The 26,362-nt window shown below is 39.1% G+C and overlaps 1 protein-coding gene across 1 annotated transcript in view; it reads left to right on the forward strand.

Annotated features, from left to right (window-relative positions):
* Agps (alkylglycerone phosphate synthase) overlaps window positions 1-26,362 on the forward strand; it is a 105,148-nt gene that overhangs the window by 59,237 nt on the left and 19,549 nt on the right. The window contains exons 12-19 of the mRNA XM_028880606.1: window positions 4,281-4,332; window positions 5,356-5,432; window positions 7,289-7,401; window positions 12,293-12,362; window positions 16,047-16,108; window positions 18,693-18,782; window positions 23,836-23,935; window positions 25,914-25,971. Of these exons, the coding sequence (XP_028736439.1) occupies window positions 4,281-4,332; window positions 5,356-5,432; window positions 7,289-7,401; window positions 12,293-12,362; window positions 16,047-16,108; window positions 18,693-18,782; window positions 23,836-23,935; window positions 25,914-25,971 (622 nt within the window). The remainder of the gene's footprint in view (window positions 1-4,280; window positions 4,333-5,355; window positions 5,433-7,288; window positions 7,402-12,292; window positions 12,363-16,046; window positions 16,109-18,692; window positions 18,783-23,835; window positions 23,936-25,913; window positions 25,972-26,362) is intronic.

Consider the following 26,362-nt stretch of genomic DNA (forward strand, 5'->3'; position numbering starts at 1 on the left):
CTCAGTAAATCCACCATTAGTCTGTGGAAGCAGCACTCCCAGGTTCTCTTGACACCTATCAGCAGGGGTCACTGTAGCTAGGGTCTTTGCCTCTCTATCTGCTATGATGTTGCTTACTGGGATAGTATGGTGTGAATTTCATCTCCAGTTCTTAGAGTTTAGTATATTCTTATCCTTGAAAGAGGATTGAGTTTATTGTTTAGCGTGACCTCCCCATTTAGTTTTGAAAACAGTGGAGACAACCTGATCTGAGCTATACATACTTTAAGACCAGGGACATGATTTTGATGTTTTGATTATATGAACTTTTCTTTGATCAGTTGTTGTGGTAACTTTTAAATGTTTCATGTTCTAAGTAATTTTTTTTTGTATATTTAGAATGATCTGTAATAATTTTCAAATTACCAGTTGCTAAAAGCCAGCATACTAACCTAGATACTGTTTTTTATTTGAATTCTTTGCTTCTGTGAATTTACTTAAGACAGCAACTGAAAAACTATTGACTTTGAAAAAAATATAAAACTTTAAATCTGTTGATTTGAATTTGATAATTTCTAAGATTCAGTGTTAAAAACTTTATTTGTTCTGGGGTAATATTTGCTCATGTAACTCAACCACCAAGTTAAAATCCTATTCAGTTTAGGTGAATATTGGTAGCTGCATGATTTAGCAAGTGTTCTGAAGCTTTTTTGCCTATTTTCCCTGTTTGTTTGTTTTTTTATTTAATTTATACACAGAACATTGGGATAAATAGTGTAGCGATCACCTGCATATTAACTTCATAGGAACAGTGTTTCTGTTTGTTCCTTCTGTATATGATTGTGTACTATTGGAAATTAAGTTGCAGACACCATAACACTTGACTCCTAAATACTTTAGCAGTCATCCCCCCAAAAATAAGAGAACAGCATTCTTTATAATCACAATACGATTATTATTTCTAACGAATTACAGCAGTTTCTTTTTTTCTAATATTTTTATTCACCTATTTAAGAAAATTGTGCATTCCATTAATTAAACCATTTGAGAGAAAAAAGACATCCCATTCTACAGCTTCCAGAACACCTTGGACCATTTTGGGTTTTACTGTAGATCTCACCTCCTAACCAGGGTTTTCCGTAACCAGCATGCAGGTGAGAGCGGCAGGCATGGACTTTGTCTTCACTTGTTCTTGATGGGCAGCACTGCCCGACCTCTGCATCTTAAACGTTGGTGCTACCATGTTCTGTGACAGCGTTTAAGCACACCTCTAATCCCAACACTTGGATCTAATTACAGCATTTGGATCTCTGTAAGTTCAAGGCCGCCTGGTGTACATAGTGAGTTCCAAACCAATATGGCTGTAGTGTGAGACCCTTGTCTCAAAAAATAAAATGTGGATAGAATGAGTAGAGAACAGTGGAGCCACTTCCAGCTTAAGGGATAGAGTCAAATACAGATTCTTAGAGCGGAGCCAGAATTAACCTTCAGTTTCTGGATACACTTCCGCACCAGAAGACAGTCCAGCTTCCCCATGACAGCAAGCATTTACTGAGAGTGGTGTCTTGGCTCCCATTGCCTCCGCGCGCACGCTTGCTCTTGAAGCAGTTGAAGTGAAATCCGGTGGGTGGCAGCAGGTAGAATTTACAGTTCTCCTCAGGAATTTAACACCCCCCTGAAAAAGAGCTCTGAATTCTTTAGTATTTTATGATGTGCTTATGCCAGAACATACAAACATGTATGCTATAGATATTATCTCATGTATGCCTTATTTTATGAAGAAAGGAAATTTGACCTAATCAGGTTTCATATGTTTTATTAGAAGTCACTGCACTCATTTTATAAAGGTATCTGGACTTATAAATATGAAGCCTCCTTTAGTATTTTGGAAACTGGCAATGCTTTTAGGAATCCCTGACCAAATTATAATACCTTTATACCAAAATTTGAAATTATCTCCTTGTAATTTTTAAAAAACTGTTATACTTTTAGTGAGATCACAAAATGGCAGATATGATAGTTTTGATGTAATCTTTGATTTGAATATGAAGCTAAGCACTGTGTATGTTTATTGATTTTGTATGTGTGCCTGGGCATGTGTGTGCGCAAGGCTGTGTGGTATACTTGAAACTGCTCATCAGCAGTCAGGACATCTTGGTTTCCTCTTTGCTATTTAGTAGCCATCTGACCTTGGACAAATATTTTAGCCTCATCCGTTCTTGTGTCTGTCTGAAAAGGAGTTAGTGCAGGTCTTGGTCCTGTGACAGTGCTGTTGATTATGTGAAATACAAACAGGGCAGTTTTAAAAGCACAGTGTCCTGTCCAGTGTGAGGTTGTGGGCTGTTGTCCCCATGTGTATAAGATCCCCTGCCCCTGTCTCTTCAGACCTGCCAGTGACTCTGGAAAATCAATTGAATTATCTTATTTTCAGTATTTAGATGAATAAATAAATTGCTTACAAAAATAAGAATCCTATCTATCCTTTTATTGGGTAAAATGAATTGTGTCTTATGCTTTTATAAGAATTAAATACTTGTTTAACTAAAAGCAAGTAATAGCAAAAATGTCTTACTGCACATTTTAAGCTGTTAAGGAGTTTTGGGACGTTATCGATTTTTGTTGATAAACGGCACTGTGAGGACAAATGGTTACAAGGTTGATGGCATCTTTTGTGGCCAAGGCAGTAGGAGTACTGTGAGTTTGAAGGCAGTCTGGGCCACGTAGCAATGTTCTGTCTCAAACAAATGTTTACAGCATTTTTCAAAATGCTCTAAAAACAGCCCATGGTAGAACTTTAGCTGCCCGAAACTCCTGTGTAGGAAACAATAACCTGTTTGGGCTTCAGACCCTCTTCTAGTTTTTATCATCACAAAGTTATATGAGTGCAGGCTGATGTCTTGTCCGCAGTCTCGGAATTAGTGCTGGTACTCAGCTCCTACACGTTTCCATACACTTTCCTACTTAGGCATCTGCAGTCTGCAAATCCAAATGCTTCTAGATCTGAAACTTGGTGTTGGTAAGTTGTTGCTGAAAAACATTTGAATATTCAGAGCATTTTAGGTTTCAGATTTACAGCCAGACACCTGCTGCCTTCACTTTGTGTTCTGCCTTGTTTTCCCTTTCTTCCTGAAACTCTTAGTTTGTTCCTATATAGACAACACTGGGGCAGGCTTATTTTTATTTTTAGATGTATTTTCTTTTTTTTTTTTATTTTTCGAGACAGGGTTTCTCTGTGTAGCTTTGAGCCTTTCCTGGATCTCGCTCTGTAGACCAGGCTGGCCTCAAACCACAAAGATCCGCCTGCCTCTGCCTCCCGAGTGCTGGGATTAAAGGTGTGTGCCACCACCGCCCGGCAGTATATTCTTTTTTTAAACACCCTCTTTTTATTTTTTTATTTTTATTTTTTGATGTGCATCAGTGTTTTGCCTGTATGTATGTCTGTGTGAGGGTGTCACATTCCCTGAAACTGGCTTTACAGACAGTTGTGAGCTGCCACGTGGGTGCTGGGAATTGAACCCAGGCCTCTGGAAGAGCAGCCAGTGCTCTTAACTGATGAGCCATCTCCCCAGCTCTTAGATATATATTCTTAACCATCGAAATTTCATTGTTGTTTGCATTACTGTAACCCTGAAAGAACTTAGGACTCTGACTGGGTGTTTGTGGGCTTTTCTATTTAAAATAATTTTGAGGAAGAATTCAGAAGAAGAAATGGCTCTTAAAGTTGTCGTTGAAGATATTGCAGATATGTTTTAAAAGTTTTTTGGCATATAAAAATTTCCACCAGTGCTTTCCTCATTTTAAAAGTGTACAAGAAGTTAATGATGTGTCTGAGTGGTAGAGCATTTACCCAGCAGGTGTATGGCCACAGCCTTGATTCTCAGCATTGCAAGGGGCGGGGGGGATAAAGAAAAAAAGACTGTTCAAGAACCTAGTAAAATATTACAAAATGTGCAATTCTTAAAACACACATTTAGTGTTAAAAAGTTCCACTTTGCTGTAAAATAGTCCATTTGAGGACTGGAATTTCTTTTAAGTTATTCTCACAGGTTATTGCCAGACAGCAAGTATATTGTATTGCTAAGATTAAAGGTTTGAGTGTGAATGTATTGATTTTATATGTAGATTTCTCCAAATGTTTTTATAAACCACTAATGTTTTGTCTTCATTAAGTCATATAAAAAGTTGAGGTTCTTTTCTTTCCATGTATCTTTAGGAGCTAAGTGTTGAAGTCTTACAAAGTAGTAGTCAGCTCCTGCTGTGTGACTCTTTACTTAACTGATCCTCATCTTCCTTTCAAACAGAGATGTGCTCCAGCATCTATCCGCCTCATGGATAACCAGCAGTTTCAGTTTGGTGAGTAAGGAGTGGCAATTTCAGAATGTGCTCAGTTAGCCTCCAGAGTTTTCAGAGAAAGATGATTGTCATTGTGCTGCCCTTCATGGAGCGCTTGGGCTAGTCAGGATCCACAATCTTTTTTTTTTATTTATTTTTTTATTAATTCACTTTTTTTTTGTTTTATTTGATTGTCTTAGGAGCAACTACTTTGCCGTTTGCATTTCTTTAGAAGGAAGATCTTATATTTCAGAGTCCTCAACCCTAAAAGACTAGAAAAAAAAAAAAAAAACAACCTTTATTTGAAGACAGTTTTAGGTTTACAAAGTACTTGAAGACTCTTTTTGAAAATTCTGCATAAACAGGATGGTATATTTTTTGAATTGTGCTCACAGCACTAAGGCCAGATGTGGGACTTAACTATAACCATCCCAGCACTGAGAAGTCGCTCCTCTTTGAGAACAATGAGAAAACAGTAGAGGGTCTCACTCAGTTAAGTGTGATCTGCAGGCAGCAATGTTAATTTAACAGACTCTGAAAATGTGTTCTTTTGGCAATTTTAACTCCCTGAGTGTGATTAAGGAAGCAATTGCTAGTTTTATGCTAAGAATTCTGGATGAGTTAAGAATTAATTAAGAAACAACCTTAAACTTCACATGGGCTCCATATTTGGTTGTAGTTCTGTGTGGTTTCTACATAATTAAAAAAATGAAAGCAAAACCAGCCATCACTGGGTGTTCTTAATAAAATAAAAATTAATGAGGTGGTTTTACTGTGTGTAAACTATACCATTGAAAGATAACTGAAATTATGTATAGTATTAGTTACATGTACTAATTTGGCCTAAAAAACAGTGACTTTTATAAGTAAAACAATGTTACTGTTGAAAGAATGTAGAAGTGAAAGATCTTAATATAAACATCCATATAAATTACAACTGTAAAAACTTGCTTTCCTTAGAATACTAAATTAAAGCCATCTTTTGATCTCAAAAACACATAATTTGCTATTAATTTAAACTGTAAACCTTTTTGCTCTTCCTAGGTCATGCTCTTAAACCTCAGGTCTCCTCTGTTTTTACATCATTTTTGGATGGATTAAAAAAGTTTTATATTACAAAGGTAAGACTAAAAAAAAAATCTAAAATTGTACATGTACAGGACATGAGTTTTCTTCTTGCCTTTTCCCTATGCACACCTCTCCAGGCTGTTTTCCCATGGGGTGTTGTGTTGTTATGTTGGAGCAGGTGTGTTAACAATTGAACTGTGCAGTCAGTTTCAAAAGCCTTTTTCTCTGGTTCCAAAGTCTAAAAACAATCCTGCATTGAACACTTATGCTGGCGACATTTCCTATAGTTTGAAAAAAAATTTTTTTTTACAGTTATATTCAGAAGTGAAATGAAGTTCATTTATTCATTTAACCTTTGATTCCTGAGAACTTTGAAAGAAGGTAGTACTACCGTGTATCACCATGGCAACAATGTGTATCAGAGTGTGTACCACTAGGCAATAATGTGTCATTTTGTTGTTGTAGCCATAAGGCTTTGTCATTATTTTGCTTAATTAGGTAATGTTTCTTGAAACTCTCGAGAGATTGAACCAATGTCTGTCCCTGTCTCTTCTGGGTGTAGTTAAATGTGGTGGTTGTGCTGGGGAGGGTCACTTGTTTCACTGTCCTCCAGCACACACCCTTTTGAGGAATGGAATGAAGAGGTGCCCTTTGGCATGGATTTTGTAAATACCTTTTTCCAGTCAAGTGCCTCCCTTTTTAATAGGGTTTTTCTTTTTGGTGCCATGGGTTTAAATTTATGTCTGTTCTTATGACTATTTAATCACTTCAAAGCTGAGAAAACCCTTTCTCTTCTAGTATATTTAGGGACATTTCCCTCCCCGACCCCCATCATTTTCTTGTGTTGTCCAGTTTTTTTGTAGTGCTGGGAGTAAACTCAGGGTCTCACTCCCTAAGCTTTGGTCTTCCATTAAGCTGTGTCATATCCCTTCCCTGTTGTAATCGACAGTTAAAGGGTTTTTGGTTGTTGTGTTTGTTTGATTCGATCTAGATGCTCTTCACCTCTTCCCCCTGTGCTGACCCCTGTGTCAGTACTAAGCGACTGTGACAAATGTCTGCGTCTTTTTACATGGATGCCTAAGGCATCTTATACGGACAGTACTGCCTGAGAGTGGACACTGCTCATTCTTTGTAATAGTTTCTGTCTGTTTTTGAAAAGTTCAGAGGATGTGATCTAGTTTTATCTCTTACTATTTAGAATTTTCTGTTACCACCATCATGTGTTCGTTATTCTAGAAAAATTTTAGAGACTTGTCCTTTTCAAATGATCAGAGATTTTTATTATAATTGGAATATGCTAGTGTATTAATTTGGACAAATATTGGCAAATTTGAAATAATTTTCGCATCTGTTAACTTTTTCCCCTAGTGAATTTATATATTTCTTTTTAAAATTAGTCTTTGTTCTTTATGCTCATAGGATCTTTTTTGTTAATGTTATGTTATGTGTCATGGTTGATTTGTGGAAATGTTGTTAGCTCCAAACAGATACTTTATTATTTTGTAATTTGTGTGTTCTTTTAAATTACAGTTAAAATTCTGTCAGGTTACCTGTTACTCTATCAGTTACAGGTTACTCTATCAGTAGGTGATTATATACTATAGTATACTTTGAAATACGATGTATTTCGTATTCCTAAGTTCCTTGTGCTTGTTCTCAAAGTGCTGGGCATCAAGCCCAGGACCTCATGCAGGCCAGGCAAGCACTCACCTCTGAGCTGTACTCCTGGAAAGGTCAGTACATGCATCAGGTGTTTGTTATTTGACATGTAAAGCTTCAAAGCTCACTGTTTAACAGGCTTCTGTAATTGAGGCCAAATCAGAAGGAAAAGAGCAAAATGTATTTCAGTTTACTATTTTATAGGCTAAGGCTTCCCTGTAATAATAAAATTTTATTTTATATTTTGTAGTTTAAAGGATTTGATCCAAATCAACTAAGTGTAGCCACGTTACTGTTCGAGGGGGACCGCGAGAAGGTTCTTCAGCATGAAAAACAAGTATATGACATTGCTGCAAAATTTGGGTATGGCTTTGAGTTTATAACAAAGAGGAAGCGTGCTGAAGTTGGGCCGGCTTTATACAGACTGTATGTCAGCAGTTCTGATTTAGATAGTCTATTAAATTCATTGTGATTTATGAAAGGAAGCTTAAAATACTGTTTTTATCCCCAAAATTTGTAGAAAGAGTGATCTGTTGCTTGACCTAATTTTACACATACATACAATGTGTGTGTGTTTAACATATAATGTTAAATATTTTGCTTTTACTAGATTTTTTGCATGAATGACAAGTTTGATGTGTTATTTGTTGCATAAGAATGAAACAAAATTGTCAAGTTACTAGTTCATGTATAAAGCATGCTGCTAGTGTATTTGAAAAAGGAAATTACATTTAGTCTGTGGTGTTTGATAAATTATCTGTACTCTACCCCCGTCACTTACTGTTTTATGTTGATATGAAGAAACAGAAAACACTTTGCATCTATAACCAACTGAATAATGATGGGTGGTTTCTGTCTGCTTGATGGATTGGAAGACTGATGGGGGAGAGCTCCAGTGGGCCTGCCATTTGTCAGGGCTGTGTCCCCCGCTTCTCAGGTGCAGAAGCCCCCAGTCTTTCCGTCCTAGGCTTGCCCATCTGTCCGGGGCTCACGGCATACTTAACATCAAGCTTATCCTGAACTCTGTTAACACGTACCTCCCTTCTTTTCTTTTTGTCTTGAGAAGCTCACTCACGTTGGAGGTAAATGCTGTATGTGCCCACCTTGTGCATGTGCTCACTTAGCTCCTTGTTTCTGATTGTTTGAGGCTCGTATTGAATACTTCTTCTTAGAGGAGAAACTGTCCCATTATAGACTCAGTGCTTTCTTTATGTTAGTATTGTCTTTGAGCACTGAAAATAAGTCCCTCTTTTATTTTTGGTCTATTCTGAAATTACAAGCAGAATTTTAATTTCCTTAATAGAAGATGACACAATCTTTTCTCTATCTTCCATTTTTTTTTTAAACTACTGAAGTTCTAAGTTAGTTAGATACCTGAATATCTAAGTGGTTTTCAAATCTCTCTTTCCTTTGTGAGCTTTTGAATTGTACTTATTTTCTTCTCCAAAAGAAATATTGTGTTCCTTTGTTTTCTAGTTTCTAAGTTATATGGAATACAAATATAATTTGCTTAAAGGACTTTTTTCCCATCTCTTTAAAAAAGCATATTAATCAGAAAGGAGATTTAAGTAAAAAATTTTTTCTGTATCTGCTCTAGCTTGAAATATTAGAAACTGAAGCTTTAAAAAATTTTTATTTACATATTTTCACTTGATCTTAGCAAAAATCCCTGGGAATTGATCCTTATGGATTTAAATATTAAATTGGGGTTTCTAAAATTTCAGAAGTACTTAGATGGAAATACAGAGGACATTTTGCCATAATGTCTGAGTTACTGGATATGTGGTTAATTTTGCTTAGTTCTGCCTTCTCTCCCGCTCCCCAGCACATGCACCCCCACAGCTTTGTGGAAATAATGCTTTTCATTGCATTTCAGGGTGAAGCTAGAAGATGAATAGTAGCTAGTAATGTGCCACATTTGCCGTGGTAATGCAGGAGGCTAATGATGATGAATGACCAGTCTTTCCACCTCACACTCAGTTTACCCTGTCTCTTCTTAGGTGTTACTTCGTTTCTTAGGCCACACTCCATGTAGAGGTTTGATTAAAAAACTTGTTCAATGAGTTAATGACACTCAGTAGGATTTTTTTTCCTCTGATTTTTTTTTCCTGTTCTATTCTCCTGAGTTACTATTTTATTTGAGAAATTGTATTTTAACCTGTAGGGCTTTATCAGAGTCATTTTATCTGATCTACCAAATGTCATGTTACTAATGCTAGTTTTGTTTTCTCACAAGAACCTTCATTTACAACTTAAATGGGCTGGAGAGTTGACTCAGTGAGGACCTGAGTTCAATTCCCAGCAACTGCATGGTGGCTCACAACATAAAAATAAAAGTAAATCATCTCTGAGATATGCAGTCCAACCTTCTTGAGATAATGTTGGATAACTGTAGTAATTTTGCTTACTTTCAATACATATGTATTATATGTATTACATATTATATATATTATATATCCATTAAAATGAAAATGAGATCAGTTTAAAGCAAAGAGGAAAGGCCTTGACTAGGATTAGAGACTTGTTTTCTTTTTGCTGGATTTGCTCCTTGCTTAAAATTAAGTTCTCCTAGTGCTTTTGTCTGACTTCCCTCATTAAGTACACAAATCTGTGTTTTGAACAATCCAGATTACTAGGGAAATGACTTGGGGCTATTTTTTTTTTTGTGATATATATTTTTTTATTTTACAATACCATTCAGTTCTACATATCAGCCATGGGTTCCCCTATTTTCCCCCCTCCCACGCCCTCCCCTTACCCCAGCCCACCCTCCATTCCCACCTCCTCCAGGACACGTCCTCCCCTGAGGACTGTGATCAGCTTGGTAGACTCAGTCCAGGGAGGTCCAGTCCCTTCCTCCCAGACTAAGCCAAGTGTCCCTGCATAAGTTCCTGGTTTCAAACAGCCAACTCATGCAATGAGCACAGGACTGGTACCCACTGCCTAGATGCCTCCCAAACTGATCAAGCCAATCAACTGTCTCACCTATTCAGAGGGCCTGATCCAGCTGGGAGCCGACTTGGGGCTATTTTTATTTTATTTTACTTTTAATTAATTTTTTTATCCTAGAAATACAATGTCTTTTGGCTTTCTGACTTCCCTGTTTTCAGTGGATAGGAGTTTTTGTTCCAGTTGCTGAAGACTGGGCTGTTTCTCTTGCTGAAGACTGGGCTGTTTCTCGTTTGAACGCCACCCCACAGCTCTGAGCCCTCAGTCACTTCTCTTGTGCATCAGGGTGGGAGGAAGGCTGCCCCACATCTCCTCCTGCGAAGTCTGTGTGTGGTGGGGCTTGTTTTTAATTAGGGCCTTGTTAGTCTGCCCTTTATTTCCTTTCTTTGTTGTCCTGTGTTCTTATTGCCTCATTAACTAAAATGGACCATTTTTCATGGAGTGATCCCATCATGTGAAGTGTTTGTGTGTGTTGTTATACTCATTTTGCCCCCCTTTACCCCGACTCCAGCCCTGTTGAACATGCTTCAACACCCATGACCCAGTGGACATAATGGCCAAATGCTAAGTAATCATTCTTTGATGGGTTATCCATGTTTGCTAGTAAAGTACTTTTACTTCAAGAGCTGAATAAACATCACCTTCCAGTAGTCATGACAGATGCTTTGACATTTTCCATAGAACTTAAGGCAATAATACCTTATCATCATTTTTACAGTATTCTTAAGTTGTTTGATATAATTCAGCATGAGAGTAATTAGTTTGGCCAGATGGTCCTTTTATATGAAATCAGAGTCTGGCTCTCCTCTCCATTAAGCTACCTATTCCTTCTTTAAATATGTTTAAGAACCTTGTGGATTGATGTTTGAAAATTGTGAGAATAACAAGAAGTAGACAATGGATGTTCTACTTAGAAATAAAGCAGTTTGAGTCTCTCTCTCTCTGTCTCTCTCTCTGTCTCTCTCTGTCTCTCTCTCTCTGTCTCTCTCTCTCTCTCTCTCTCTCTCTCTATATATATATATATATATATATATAGTGGCTGCAAAATTGACAGTCTTAGAAACATTTCATTTCTGAGTTTTGTGATTGTATATATAGTGTACCTTAATTTCATTTTGGCTAAATTGACAGTTCTGAAAACAAAAAACAAAAGTGTTTCCAAAAGCTAAATATGCTAAATATGCAAGAAGACTTAGGAGTATGAAAAGTAAGTCCAAATTGTCCTTTATTCTTTCAGGGTTCATGAATATAGGATGAATGTTGAGTTACAGATTTTTTTTTAATCGTTGTTCTTTGCTTCAGAGTTTTTATTTTATTATTTTTTAATTTTTATTTATCTGTGTGTCTGTCCAGTGTGTATGTACACATGTGTCAGTTTGTCTGGAGCTAGAGTTACAGATGGTTATCAGCCATCCAGTGTGGGTGCTAGCAATCAAACTTGGTCCTCTCCGAGGGCAGCAGGCTCTCTTTCCTGCTGAGCCCTTTTTCCTGCTGAGCCCTTTCTCCAGCCCCTTCCGAGTTTTTTCAAAAAGCATGTTTCTTTGGGGTTTGCCCACTGCATCCCAGTGTGGAATGGATCCCTTATCACCAGAGAGTAGCAAAGGATTGAAAGGAAAATGGCTTGTCTTGGGACAGGAAAAGTAGACTTCATCTCACCCAGTGAAGCAGATAGGCTTGTACCCACCATATGCACTTGGCACTCTATCTCAGTGTTCCCAGCTGGGGTATCTTGCAGCATCCTCCAGCTTCACATTCTATCCTTTCTACCACCAGCTCCTGTGAGAACTGTCAGTTCTTAGCTCTGTAGTGTTTCTTCTTGTTTAGCTGCAGAACCTGACTTTGTTTTGTGTCTACTTAAGCCAGGATCCCATCTGCATCCTCTTAAGTTTGGTGGTTCTGAACTTTATTTGGCTCCCTGTCTCAACCTCACATCCAACCCAGAACTAACTTCCTGCTTTGAGTGATTTGACCTGAGTTGTATCTTACTGGATCGTTACCATTGTGTTTATAAAATGATATCCTTCATTTTGCCCTAGTCTTAAGTGAATTCCAGGACAGCTAGGGTTCTGTTACATGAGGAATCCTGTCTCAAAAAAAACCAAAAGAAGCAAACAAGTGTTTTCAGATTTGTTATTCAAGCTCGTTGTCTTAATAACTCTAATATATTAATGATTTGTGAAATTAAGATAAAAATGAGTATAACTTGTTAATCTGTTGAGCAGTTATATTGAGATGTTATTAGTTTGGCTTTTTTATATTTATTTCTTCAGTTGAAATATACCAACAGCTTGTTCTTTCTTTACAGTGGTCTGGCAGCTGGAGAAGATAACGGACAGAGGGGTTATTTGCTGACTTATGTCATTGCATACATACGTGTAAGTTGTATTTCTGACATTAATTACTTTTCTATTGCCATGATAAAACACCATGATCAAGGACGGCATCTCATAAAAGAAACGTTGAATGTGGGGCTCACAGTTGCAGAGGATTACAGTCCATGGTCATCATGGCAGGGAACGTGGCGGCAGGCAGGCAGGCAGGCAGGCAGGCACTGGAGCAGCCGCTGAGAGCTTCCCTCTTTATCCACAAGTAGGAGGTAGCGCCTCACCTCCTCCAACAAGACCATACCTCTACTTCCCAAATAGTCCTATGACCTGGGGACCAAGCATCAAATCTATGAACCTATGGGACCATTCTCATTCACACCACCACATTGACTTAGGTTGTAAATAATAGTTTTTCTTGCTTAGAATGAATAAAATTGCTTTATTTTCCTAAGTATTAAACTACTGTAACTTAGCACATTGTTTTACTTGAAAGCCTGGATTTACTTTGACTTTTCAGAAGCCCCTTTAAAACTTTTGTACGTGTTTATGAGGAACTTATGGATCATTTAATATCTTTCTGCCTCTTCAAAAATGGAGCCAGCCTCTGGCTAAACCTGAGTGTGGCTTTCTTAACATTACTTGAATTGGAGTAAAGCTGTCCTATGTAACAACAGTCTTCACTTGATTTATAATTCATCTTAAAGATTTATAATCTTTATCCTTTCTTTAAAAATTGGTACTTGATTCCAAGTAGTCACAGGTTCAGAAGTGATGATAACTATAAAAAGGCAGAGACTGTGTGTGTGAACACGACAGACTCTCTTACCTGCACTCTGCTTCGGAGGGCTTCATTGCTCATACGTTCTTCACGTCTGTAAGTTACTGCTAGAAAGCCAGCCTTTTGAGTTTTCAGTTTTTAATTTGTTCATTTAGTTTTGTTTTCCTATTTTCACTCTTACAGACTCTGATTGTTTTCTGGCTGAAGTTACTTTTATTTACTTACTTATTTATTTTAAAGTTTAACTGTTAGTAATTTTAATGATCTTATCTAAAAAGATGTATTGGCTGCCTTACTGAAAATTTGACTTTGTCAAGTGATAATTTTTTTAATTTTCCAGTTGGAAATTGTTTTGAGGGAAACATTTATAAAAACATACATAAATTTTTTTTATTGTTCTCAAAAGGCATGCAGTATTCTCATTTCGGGATAATTCAGTCCTAGTTAAGGTCTGTTTCATATTGTAGTGAATAGTCAGTTATCCTACCCCCAGGGATTCTTACTGAGAAAGGAGACTGACTGTTTATTCCTGTGTTAGGAACCTTGACCAGGAGGTGTGCAGATAGATCACGCAAGGAGTAGATGACAGGGTCACCTGTGTAGACTGTCACTATCCCAGGATCTTCCTGGAGGAAATAGTTATATAATTAGATGTGTTCTCTGAGTATATGAAGGGATATATATTGATAGGTGTTTTTCCCACAACACTGAATTCAGAATTCTAGAAAATTAATGCAACTGTAATAAGTACAGCATGATGTACTTTGGGCGAAATATTCTGTTTTTAAGGTTCCAGTTAATTTTGAGGCAATACAAAAGCAAGTTTTAGGGATCTTTCTCCCTGGATTTATTTGCTTTATCTTTACATTTTCCCCCTTACATTTATTTATTTTGTGTTTGAATATGTACATGTGTGTAGGTGCATATGTCACACCATGTCTGAAGGACAGTCTGCAAGAGTCAGCTCTCATCTTCTACCTTGTAGGTCCTGTGGTGCCTTGCCATTCCTATTTGCTGTAATCTTGAAAACCTTTCTCCAGTGCACACTGCCACCGTCACAGGAATGATTCCTAGACAAGGGATACGCACCAGCCAACACACATTTTAGTTCAGAAGATTTGGAGGCGTGTCCTCCCAACACTTAGTGGAATTGAAGTGATTGTTTTTACTATTCTTTCTTTCCTTCTTTCTTTCTTTCTTTCTTTCTTTCTTTCTTTCTTTCTTTCTTTCTTTCTTTCTTTCTTTCTTTCTTTCTTTCTTTCTCTCTTTCTCTCTCTCTCTCTCTCTCTCTCTCTCTCTCTCTCTCTCTCTCTCTCTTCTTTCTTGTTTGGTTAGTTGGTTTGGTTTTTCGAGACAAGGTTTCTCTGTGTAATCCTGGCTGTTTGAGACCTTGCTCTGTCAACCAGGCTGGCCTTGAACTCAGATCCACCTGCCTCTGCAGTGAGTGCTGGGATTAAAGGTGTGCATCACCATACCTAGCTATATTTTCAAACGTGTTTCTAAATAAAAGTCGATGTGAAAAAGGTGCCCCCAGCACACACTGTCCTACCTCTTCTTCCTTTCACCGTGATGCTCAATTTGAGATTGACTGTTTCACTATTGTGTCCACTAGACATCTGTTCTCTAATCTCTTCCACATGTTCATAAACTTCCTGGAGAGAGGCTTCAGTAACTGGAAAAATATTTGAGTTCCTTCTCTGTGTCAGATGCTTTATCTGCTGCTGAGGCTGTGGTGAGCAGCACAGACAAGGCCCCATCCTCAGGCTCTGGAGAACAGCACACACACAAGGTTCCTGTCCTCAGAGAAATCATGCCACTCTTGGGAACTTCCCAGTGTTCTTTTTGTGTTTTGAAAAAAAAAAAAATTTTATTAAGAAAATTTTCCATTCATTTTACACACCAATCAAAGATCCCCCTCTTCCCTCCTCCTGCTACCTGAGCCTCCTCCTCCCAACCCACCCCTCACTCTCCCCCACCCCCAAGAAGGCAAGGCCTCCCATGAGGAGGCACATCCAGTCCAAACCCCTCCCCCTACCTTAAGGCTGCACAAGGTGTCCCATCATAGGTAGTCGGGGGGGATGGATTCTAATCCCACCGCCAGGGGCCCCCCAAGCAGATCAAGCTGCACAACTGTCTCGCCATGCAGAGGGCCCAGCCCAGTCCCATGTAGGCTCCACAGCCATTCATCCAACTTTTATGAGTTCCCTCTAGTTTGGTTTGGTCATCCCTGCAGGTTTCCCCATCATGATCCTGATGCCCTTGCTCATAGAATCCCTCTTCTCTCTCCCCGATGGACTCCTGGAGCTCTGCCTGGTGTTTGGCTGTGGATCTCTGCATCTGCTTCCATCAGTCATTGGAGAGAAGCTCTGTGATGACAGTTAGGATATTCACTCATCTGATCTCTGGGGCAAGCCAGTTCAGTTCAGGCACCCTCTCCACTGTTGCTAGTAGTCCACGCTGGATTCCTGGGAACTTCCCTAGCACCCAGTTTCTCTCTATCCCCATGATGTCTCCCTCTATCATGGTATCTCTCTCATTGCTTTCCCACTCCATCCCATTCCAGCTCAACCATCCCATTCCCTTATGTTCTCATCCCCCATCCCCTACCCTCCATTGCCCACCCCTCATCTCCAGTTTACTCATGGAGATCTCATCTATTTCCCCTTCCCAGGGTGGTCCACACGTCCCTCTTTGGGTCCTCCTTGTTAGCTAGCTTCTCTGGAGCTATGGGTTGTAGTCTGGTTATTCTTTGCTTTACATCTAGTATCCACTTACGAGTGAGTACATGCCATGTTTGTCTTCTGAGTCTGGGTGACCGCACTCATTCCCAGTGTTCTTATGAGACAAACACAGGTTAGGTTAGACCAGAAGTGCACTACTACAACTTGCAGAGTTCTAGTGGTTTATCAATTAGTGCATCTGTTGAATTTCATGATTTTTGTGTGTCTTTACAGGATTTGGGTTTGGAATACTATATAGTAGGAGAATCTTTTGAGACTTCTGCTCCTTGGGACAGGTAAAACATAATAAAAGGACTTACTCTGATATACTTTATAATTGATGCATGTATGTGGATATGTAATTTATCTGTGTGTGAATATGGAAAGTTTAAATTTTTATAAGAAACGTTGAGATAAGGAAGGTTTAAATTAGTATCACAATCTGAATACCATTGCTTTCAACCTTCACCCCACCCCTTTTCCGGAGTAAGGTCACAATTTGCTTGGAACCCAACAAACAAATATATTGAAGTTAACATTTTGAAGACCCTTAGTGAACAAACACAAGATGCTACTTTGTAGTGTGACTTGGCTTAGGTGATTTATTATGCTTAATGTTCTTTTGAAAGCCTTCTTCCCCCACCCCAAATATCATTTAGCTTTGGTGTGTGTGTGTGTAGATTTAACAAGATCACTTGTATTTAAATAATTTCTGAAAGAAATCCAGTTTAAGATATTAAGCATAATTTCTATTTTTATATTTAAGCAAAATTTTGGTACTAAATCACATGATAGAAAATGTCCTGGATAGGAAGTATTTATTTGGGTTTCTCTACTGGAAACACACATATTTATATCCATGCACACTCACACAGTGCAGGGAATCAATAGTAAAAATTGTGAAGTAATTTTATAAACATGGACTTTTGAATTAACTTTCAATACATTCTTAAGAAAATCGTCAGTGTATTTTATTTTCTTTGAACATGCCTATATTTTACTTTTTTTTTGGTTTTTGGTTTTTGAAGACAGGGTTTCTCGGTATAGTTTTGGTGCCTGTCCTGGATCTCACACTGTAGACCAGTGTAGCAGGAATCTTAAAAGTTCTTATTAATAAAATCAAACCTGAGGCGAGTTATTGGGGTCCATGCTGGTTGATCAGAGAGACAGAACAAGCCACAGCTATCTCACCTCGCCGGATCCTCAGCTGGTCTTGTCTCCTCAGACTGGAGGCCTCTGAGTCCTCATCTGGAATGGGTCTCACTGAATTGCTGCTCAAAAGCCTGAATGCTTAACCAGTCAAATGCTTAACCAGCCAAATGCTTAACCAGCCAAATGCTTAACCAGCCAAATGCTTAACCAGCCAAATGCCTCTAGTTTCTGGTCCTCACGCCTTATATACATTTATGCTTTCTACCATCACTCCCTAGGATTAAAGCCTTGTTTCCTGGGATTAAAGGCGTGAGTCACCATGCCTGGCTGTTTCCAATGTGGCCTTGAACTCACAGAGATCCAGAGGGATTTCTATCTCTGGAATGCTAGGATTAAAGGTGTGAGTGCCACCATTTCCTAGCCTTTGTATCTAGTGGCTGTCTGTTCTCTGACCCCAGATAAATTTATTAGAGTACACAATATTTTGGGGAACACAATACCACCACTGACCAGGTTGTCCTTGAACTCACAGAGATCTGCCTGGCTCTGCCTCCTGAGTTCTGGGATTAAAGGTGTGCACCACCACCCCCACCACCACCACCACCACCACCACCACCACCACCCATTGCTCACCTTTCCTTTATAAAACATATGAACTCTTCTCAGTCACTAATGAAGTATAGACTACAGCAGACCTTTCTGAACCCACTATTTAGGCATTAAATATTTAACATCTTGTTCTCCTCATACTTTATTTTTTCCTCTAGAAAGCATCTGTCTTTTTTACATTGTCTTAATCTACTGTGGACTTTGACTTTTGGTGTACTGGTAGTCAGATTCTAAGAATTGTTGGAGACGAACCTACTCTGTAGGATCACTCTGTTATTCTGTCCCCAAAAAAGTGCACTTTTTCCCCTCTCAAACAACCTGTATGATTCTGGCTGTCCTTGAACCTGCTATGTAGCTCAGTCAGAGAATTTGTGATCTTTTTGCCACAGCCTCTGCTATTTGCATTAAATTCACGTACCACCACACCCCTTCTTTTTAACAGTTTTTTAAAGTGCATTTTAACAAGGGGACTAAATCTTAAAGAGACTTGCCAGCTGATCACCATTGATCCTTTGGAGCAGTAGTTTGGCAGGCAGCTCATGTCAGTTCTCTCAGTGATGACTTCAGACCATCGTACCACCCCTTACTGATGGCTTAGTGTGGATTGCTACATAGACTGCTGTAGACTGGCTGGCTTACATGTTTTAAACTGAGACCTTTTTCCCCTCACCTTGAAGTGTGGTATCAGAGGGCTTTGGGTGTCTGGGGTTGCTGGTAAATGCCTCTTGGTTTATGGAAGACCACCTTCTCCTGTGTCCTCATGTGGCTGAAAGTCAGCTTTCTCATCTCTCTATGACATGACAATTCCATCCATTAGGACTTCTCCCTCATGACCTGATTACCTTCCAAAGGCCAAGGCCCTGACTCCCAATATCACATGGTGTGAAAGGGAAGATTTCAGTTTACATTCTGAGGTGAACTCAAACCTTTAGTCCTTTGTCACTGGAAAATGAATTAGTATAAGTTAACACTTTAGCATTACAAATTTCCTTGTTACCTGCTAATGTTCACTTTTTATTCTTTTAACTGAGAAGGCCAGTTAAATAAATATGTAAATATATGAACTGATGAAAAAAATAACATAAGAAATTTCATGTTGCATTCAACTATCTTTTCTAGGGTTATAGATCTGTGCAGAAATGTAAAAGAGAGGATAAGAAGGGAATGCAAAGAAAAGGGAGTTCAGTTTGCACCTCTTTCCACATGCAGGTGAGTTTCCATCGTTGTTTAGAGGCTCATTTTGGAAAGTACTGCTGTCAACTTTACTGTTGGATAGGTAGATGTGTGTGTATGTGCTGTATGTGGATGTGGGCACACATGCCACAGTGTGCACGTGGAAGTCAGAGGACTTTGTACAGTCCGTTCTCTCTCTCCACTCTGGGGTGTGGGTATTGAACTCAAGTGGTCAGGCTTGCATAGTGCATACCTTTACCCACGGGCCGCCCTGCTCCCAAAGTATCATTTTTAAACAGTTGTGAAATACAGTTCTCCAGCTGAGAAGTAGGTTTGGCCTCTTCCATGTGGCCAGCTTCTCTGGACATCTCACCACCCTGTCATGACTGTGTCTCCGTCCTTAGCCCTGAGGCAAGGGACACTGGCTCATGAGTGAGCTTTCTGCCCTCTCAGGACCTCATGGCCATGAAGAGCAAGTGTGTGAGCTCCTGGACAAAGGAAGCCTCTCTTGCTCCCTGGAGCTACAAACTAGAGGTGGAGGCCCAGAACTATGAACTATAGAAGCAGTCCATACCATGTCTTCCTGTGTGTGTGTCCCTTTTCATTATTGATTAAATGCATGGGAACTCAATAAAGAACAAAAGGAGTCAGAGACTCAAGTGATAATTAACCTGTTGCTTTCCAGTAGATGTTTCTTTGGTAATAGAAATATTCCGTGTTTTTGTTATGAAGTTTGGTAGCCACAGCCACACTGATTAGGAAGTAATTGAAATGTGTGAAATTAAAAAAAGTTAAGTTTAAAAAAAGCCACCTGTAATCAGTGTCTTCCGTATTGGACAGTGATTGGTTAACTGATCTTAACCTTTTTATTAAATAACAGCCTCAAAGGAAGCTTTTCGGAGAAGGGGCTTTTTGCATTTAGTCTTACATTGTTTAATTTATATGTAAACACTAGGTTAAATGTGTCAAGACACAGGTGAACATTTGACTCTCCAGAAAGGTATAAGGTGATTTCAAATGGAGAATAAATGGTGTTCAGAATAGATCGGAGGAGAGAGCCATAAAGAAGGGTTCCCCAGTCGCCATTCTGCATTGTGTAACTGCCTCCCATTCTTGCTGTGTTTGTGCATCTGTGTCTGGGGGGGGGGGGCGGCGCGATCCCCTCAAGAACATACCTTCAGTACTAGAGATACAAACTACTTAGAATGGAAAATGAATAAAATGTAGGTAACTTGGAAGCAGTGTGGCGGACCTGAGGAACAAGTGTACTTCAGCACCAGGTGCTTCCTGTGTAGCCTGTCTCCTGCTTCCAGTGCTTTGACCTTGTGATGGTACTGAGGCACACCAATCTTCTGTCACAGTACAGCATGTAGTAGTTACACAGGACGGCTGAGCTTGTACCGTGGAACAGACTTGCATCTTGATGAATTTTCCCAACTGTTGGCTGCTTCGGTTACACTGAGCATGGCGGAGGTCTGCTAAGCTATGATGGTTGATAGCTAGATATATCCCAGTGCACAGCATTTTACCTCACAATGAGATGTTTTTACACACCTCTCTCATGAAGTTCAGGGTTGTCTGTATTTTTGCTTGCAATGCTTGTTTCTCTGATTTGTCTTATTTGATCTCAGCCTGGGGAGTATACCTGAGGTTTTTGTTCCACCCCAGGAATTGGCCTGCCTGCTGTCTTGTCACCATGACAACGTTTAGACAACTTTAAAAGATTTGGTATAAGACAGAATGTATCTGAAGAATGGAGGCACTGTTCTGCTCTTTAGCAATAGTTTAGTCTTTTCACATTCTGTTGAAACATTGAGTTAGGCCAAGTTTGGTTAGATCAGTTAGGCCCATCATGTTTGCTATAGACTTGAGTAGTGTTCTTATATACAGATGCCAAACATGTACTATATTGATCGTGAGTTTGTTGAAAGGTGGCTGTCTTAGTTAGGCTTTCCACTGCTGTGACAAACTAAAGCAGCTTGGGGAGGAAGGGTTTCTTTTAGCTTATAACTCTCAGGTCACACTTGATCCCTGGGGGAAGTCAGGGCAGGAACTGATGCAGGAGTGCTGCTCACTGGCTGGCTTAGCCTGCTTTTTTCTAGCACCTAGGACCACCACCAGCCCAGGGGTGATACCACCCACAGTGGGCTTAACCTCCCACGCAGTCCGCAGTCAAGAAAATGTATGATAGGCCAATTTGTGGGGACATTTTGAGGTTTGCTCTTACCAAATGACTAGAGTCACGTTGACATAAAACTAGCCAGCACAGTGGCAATGTTCTATTGAAGTTTGGTTACATAGTCTGTGTAGTGATGCTAATGATTCTCTCATGAGTAGTGTATACTCTTAATTCCTATAAGCACACTTTACTTATCCTTCAGTTTTGTTTTTTTTTTTTAAACTTGGTTATTCCTGATCATAGCACCTCGTAGTTAAAATAGTTCTCCAATTTTCTTAAACTTGTAAATTTGGAACTTAAAATGTAAATGTTCAAGGGATCTTTTTTATGAGTGTGAATTAACACTAGACGAAAAACACAGCTGGCAAATTGACATAGCATTGTTAAACAGTTCATTTCTTCCGTTCTGAGGCACCTAACATTTGGCCTAAAAGACCATTACAGTTTTAGATTAGATTCTGTTTGAACTGTGTAGTAAAACGCATTTGCTGCTTCTGTTAGATTGAGTCCTTTGTCATATCTCTATAGCTTGCATTTGGAGATTGATTGTGATTGTCAGAACTCCTTTACATGCTTCCTAATTGCATATTGAAAACCTAGATATTTATTACATAGATGATTTAAGAACCTAACATTCTCAATATCTTTTGTATCTACACATATAACATACACATGAAGTCATAGATAGTATTTTAAGGTCATGCCACTGCATTTGAGCTCATCATTTTATTTGTTTTTCAAGTCCTTTCTAATTATTGTGAGCTTTGTGAAGAAGCTATATTTAAGTCTGATCCTACTTGGTGTTTGAACATTTCTCCCACTTCTGAACTATGCTTCTTTCTGTTAACTTTGAGAAGTTTGGAAGATTTGTAATTCATCACCATATTCTATCAAGTCAGTTTGAGAAGTGTCCCCCACCATATACACAAGGTTTCTCTGTGTAGCCCTGACTGTCCTAGAACTCACTCTGTAGACCAGGCTGGCTTTGAACTCACAGAGATCCGCCTGCCTCTGCTTCCCAAGTGCTGGGATTAAAGGCGTGCACCACCACCGCCTGGCTATTGTTTGTTTTAACATCTGAGTAAGATGGATGTTTTGTTCATTTCAGGTCAATTAGAAAATCATTTGTATTTGCTTTACAATTTTTTTAACTTTGGATGGATAATAATCTAGACTTATAAAAAGTTGTAAAATAGTATAGTTATGTTAGTTTTTTTCTTTATGCTATGATAAAATACTCTGATAAAAGCAACTTAAGAATGGAGATTTTTGTTTTCGCTCACAATTTGAGATACAGTCCTTCATGGGGAGTAAGTCAAGGCGGCAGGGGCTGCCATCTGGTCATGTGACACACACAATTAGGAAACAGGATAAATGCATGCTGCTGCTCAGTTCCAACTTTCCACTTGGTCCAGGACCTCTGCCCAGGGAGGGAATGGTCCTGTCTGAATTAAGATCAGTCTTCCTGTACCAGCTGACATAGCCACAGTCACCCCACAGGCTTACATGCAGGCCCAGCTCCTGGACTCCTCTAGACTCCGTCAAGTTGACAGTTAGCAGTGGCCGTCACATTTTCATGTACCACCTCACTCACTTTTCCCACTGTCAATATCTTACCTCCTTACATAGTATGATTATTAAAATGTCAAAGCCAGTATTTACTACTATTGATTGACCTACTATTCTGGTTTTTAAGCTGCATAAAGCTGTTGATATTACTTATCTATCTCCATATTCATCCAGTGTCTCTATCTAGTACAACAAAGATAGTAGAATTATACTAATGGGTTCCAAGATATGTGCCCTTTTAAATGTCGTTAAACGGAGGGAGCATCAAATTGTCAACAGTCCTCACTCCTGTTCTTGTATTCTACAAAGTGTCCTGTATTGACTGTAGAGAGCTTGTGAGTTTTCTAGCACATTTAAACTATTTTTTCTCCACTTCAATGATTTACTTTTTTCTGCCTAGAATTTCTTGATCCACAAGAACCCAATCAAATGACAGCACATGGTATTGTTTTCAGAGCATTTATGTATTTTGCAGAGGTGATAGCTTGTTTGTGTTTTATCATCAATGTAGTTTTTTTTTTTAAATAATGAAAATTAATTTAAGTACTTGGTAATTGCATGTTCTCATGTAGCTCACATTTCTGCTCTAAACAGTAATGAACCAATGAAGGAACAAATTTCTTGTTGCTAATGTTGCCTTCATGGGTGGTAGATACTTTGTGTAGTATGTCTGTTTACTGTGGTAATCCAAAATGTATCCACGTGTATAGACTTGAGCAATAGTGATACTGTGCTTCAAATACTGTTCTCTATTACCTACCTGAAGAACTAATTGTACAGAAGTTGAGTGGAACAGAGGAAAAGTTAAGTTACTTACGTTGTCAAGAAGAGGACCTTCTAAGTCAGGCTTTTGTTAGGTTATTTTTGACTGTGCATGTTAAAGCAGTTTATGCCAATACTTACTGACTACATTTTAAATGTTTAAATGCTACTTAAAATAAGGTTCTGTTACTTGTAGATAACTTAAATAAACTCACTGAGAATGGTGGTTTTTTTTTCACTAAGTATTGAATTTTATAAACAGTTTTGCTTTATTTCCCTATAGTTTTAGACGTAAAACAGAATAGCTGAGTTGAGCCATGTATTTATAATCTTGACTAACCTCACATTTACATGAAAGCAAAATCTCCTGTTTCCCACTGCATTCATAGTTCACCTGTTTTGGCAACAACTGCAAGGAGAGCCAATGGGCCCTTTTCCCTGGGAGCGGGGGGTTGGATAGAGGATGAGGTTGTGGCTTGGGTGGATTGCACAGTGATCTTGTTTTTGACGTTTCTGGATGTTAAGTCTTTTTTCACTGAACTTAAAGCCCTGTGGGGACTTTGTCCGTTTGTCTTTTAGGGTGACGCAGACGTACGATGCAGGTGCATGTATCTACTTCTATTTTGCCTTTAACTACAGGGGGATTAGTGACCCACTGACTGTGTTTGAGCAAACTGAGGTAATTTCGCATAAAGCTTTTATATTCCTTTATTAATTTAAATAAATTTTTGTGCCAATTTAAGGATTTCAGTTTGAGTCATCTTAGTCACACATGGTTTGCCTGGCTGCTAGCCCATTGAAATGAAAGGTATGTTAAGTCCACTGACTTACTTACCAAATTGTCAGTCTGAAATTAATGTTGGGTATTCCTAAAGCCTGTGTCTCTTTGGTTGTTACTTTCAGTGAGTTATAGCCAATTAAGTAACAACAGGAACCTTCATGACTGTAGGGGCTCTTTGATGTCCCTTTGACAGTTCATGCATTTCCAGATGGTAGTTATTGTTGAGGTCAGCAGCCCTCATGTTCTTGGTCTACGTCGTCGTAATATGTTCCCATGCTTGTGAATTTTTATATAATACGACTGTGTATAAGGTCCTGGGGATTCATTTGCTAGCAGTTTCAATTACATTTCTTAAGTAACCTTCAGCTGCTGGTTTTTATAGACTCGGGTGTTGACTGCTGTATTCCTTCTTAAGAAGCAACATAGATTTCCTCCACTAAACTAGAAGAATCCATAGTAGATGTATCTTTTAGACACACAGGTGCCCTAGTTTTTTAAGTTAATTATGTGCCTACCAATGATATCTATCATCTCTTCAGAAGTTTAAGTATATTCTTTGTGTGTGTGTGTGTGTGTGTGTGTGTGTGTGTGTGTGTGTGTGTGTACAGGTACATGTATACAATGCCACACAAGTGGAGGTTAGAGGATAACCTGGGGGAGTTGGCTGTTTCTCTCCACCATACAGGTCTCGGGGATAAGACTCAGGTGGTCGGGCTGGGCAGCAAATACCCTTATGCACTGAGGAATCTCACCTGCCCAGAGGTTTGAGTGTATCTGATTCTCTTCGGCTTGACTGTGAAAATTTCTCGCTTAGCCGGGCATGGCAGTACACACCTGTATTTCAAGCATAGGGGAGGTGGAGGCAGGAGGGCTGCAGCAGGCTTGGGGGAGGGGCAGCCTGGTTTGCACAGTGAGTTCCAGGCCAGCCAGGGCTGCATAGCTTCCTCTCAGCACAAAACAAACAAAGCGTCCTTGGAGTCTACACATTGAAATTATTTCTATTTTCTCAGCTCTGTTGCTCGCTTAATTCCTGATCTCATGGAGCTGTTTTATTTGAAGTGATGTATCAGAAATGTTAAGCTCTTGAGCAGGGGCTAGCATATTTATGACTATGAGAAACACCGGCTCCCAGGTCCTGATGGTGTCCGCAAAGTCTTTTGCAATAGGTGTGGTCCATATGTTCCACCTGGGCAGTCTCCCACCTCAGCCACCATTGATAGGTTTATAGACATGAGTATGTCTGAGAAGCTCAAGGCACAGGAGGTATTCACCTTGTGGCTGTTAAATATTAGCAAATCATTAAGAATAGAAAATGTAATTAAATATATGCATGAAAAGCCATAATGAAACCCATCATTTTGTATACTAACTTAAAATTTTTTTCAATTAAAAGAAAAAAAAAAGTTAGAAGCAGGCCAGGGCTTAAGTAGGGAAGAAAGGAAACAGAAAGATCCGAGGCAGCCCCAGGTTCCATCACCCTTCACTGTACATGCTGTCTGTATTTTGTTATATGTTTATCTTTCAACCCAGGTGTATGCCATAAGAATAGTTAGGACTTAGCATGTGAGGAGGTTAAACAAGGGGACAAAATGGGAACTTGGGGTTCTTTTTTTCTTCCTCCCTTTCTTCCTCCTTCCCTCTGGTCCTCCGTTTCCTCTTAGATATGTGTGTAGAACTACAAATAATTTATCCTATGTGATTGAACTAAGAGATGTTCTCCATAAGAGTGCTTCTGGCTGTGTAGTAGAAATAAATGAAAGAGTTCAAGCAAATTGCTTGGTACCTTTCTGGGCATCTGGGGAGAAGTCAATAAATGTTAGCCATTCCAAAATGAAATTCAAGTAGCAGCAACATTTTGTGTTGTTTCCATTTACAGGCGGCTGCTAGAGATGAAATCCTTGCCAATGGAGGGAGCCTGTCACATCACCATGGAGGTATTTTTAAAGGGGGTGGTATAGAATTTCTAATATTCCTGCTTTTAAATATATTTGGTTTGTAAAATCCCGGGGAGAGTCATCACATGAGTAATTTGAGAGTACTTGAGATTCCGGAAACATTTTTATGCTCTTAGAATAACTGTGATCAAGGTAGGTAGATTGTGTTATAGCCAACAGAGTGTTTGGTTTGATAAGCCTGCCTTGGTGTGGAGCCTATCAACTTTCCTAATTCTCAGAGACCTCATGTTACTAGAGAGCAGATTATCTTACCTGGGAGGTATTTGACCATAACAGCCAAAGCTTTAAAGAAAGGAAAGAAAAACAAAACCTGTATAATCTTTTCCAGCCACTATTGGAGTACAGATGATCAACAGTTGTACATATTGAA

This window comes from Peromyscus leucopus, chromosome 4 (genome assembly GCF_004664715.2).
Source record: "Peromyscus leucopus breed LL Stock chromosome 4, UCI_PerLeu_2.1, whole genome shotgun sequence".
Taxonomy (NCBI): domain Eukaryota; kingdom Metazoa; phylum Chordata; class Mammalia; order Rodentia; family Cricetidae; genus Peromyscus; species Peromyscus leucopus.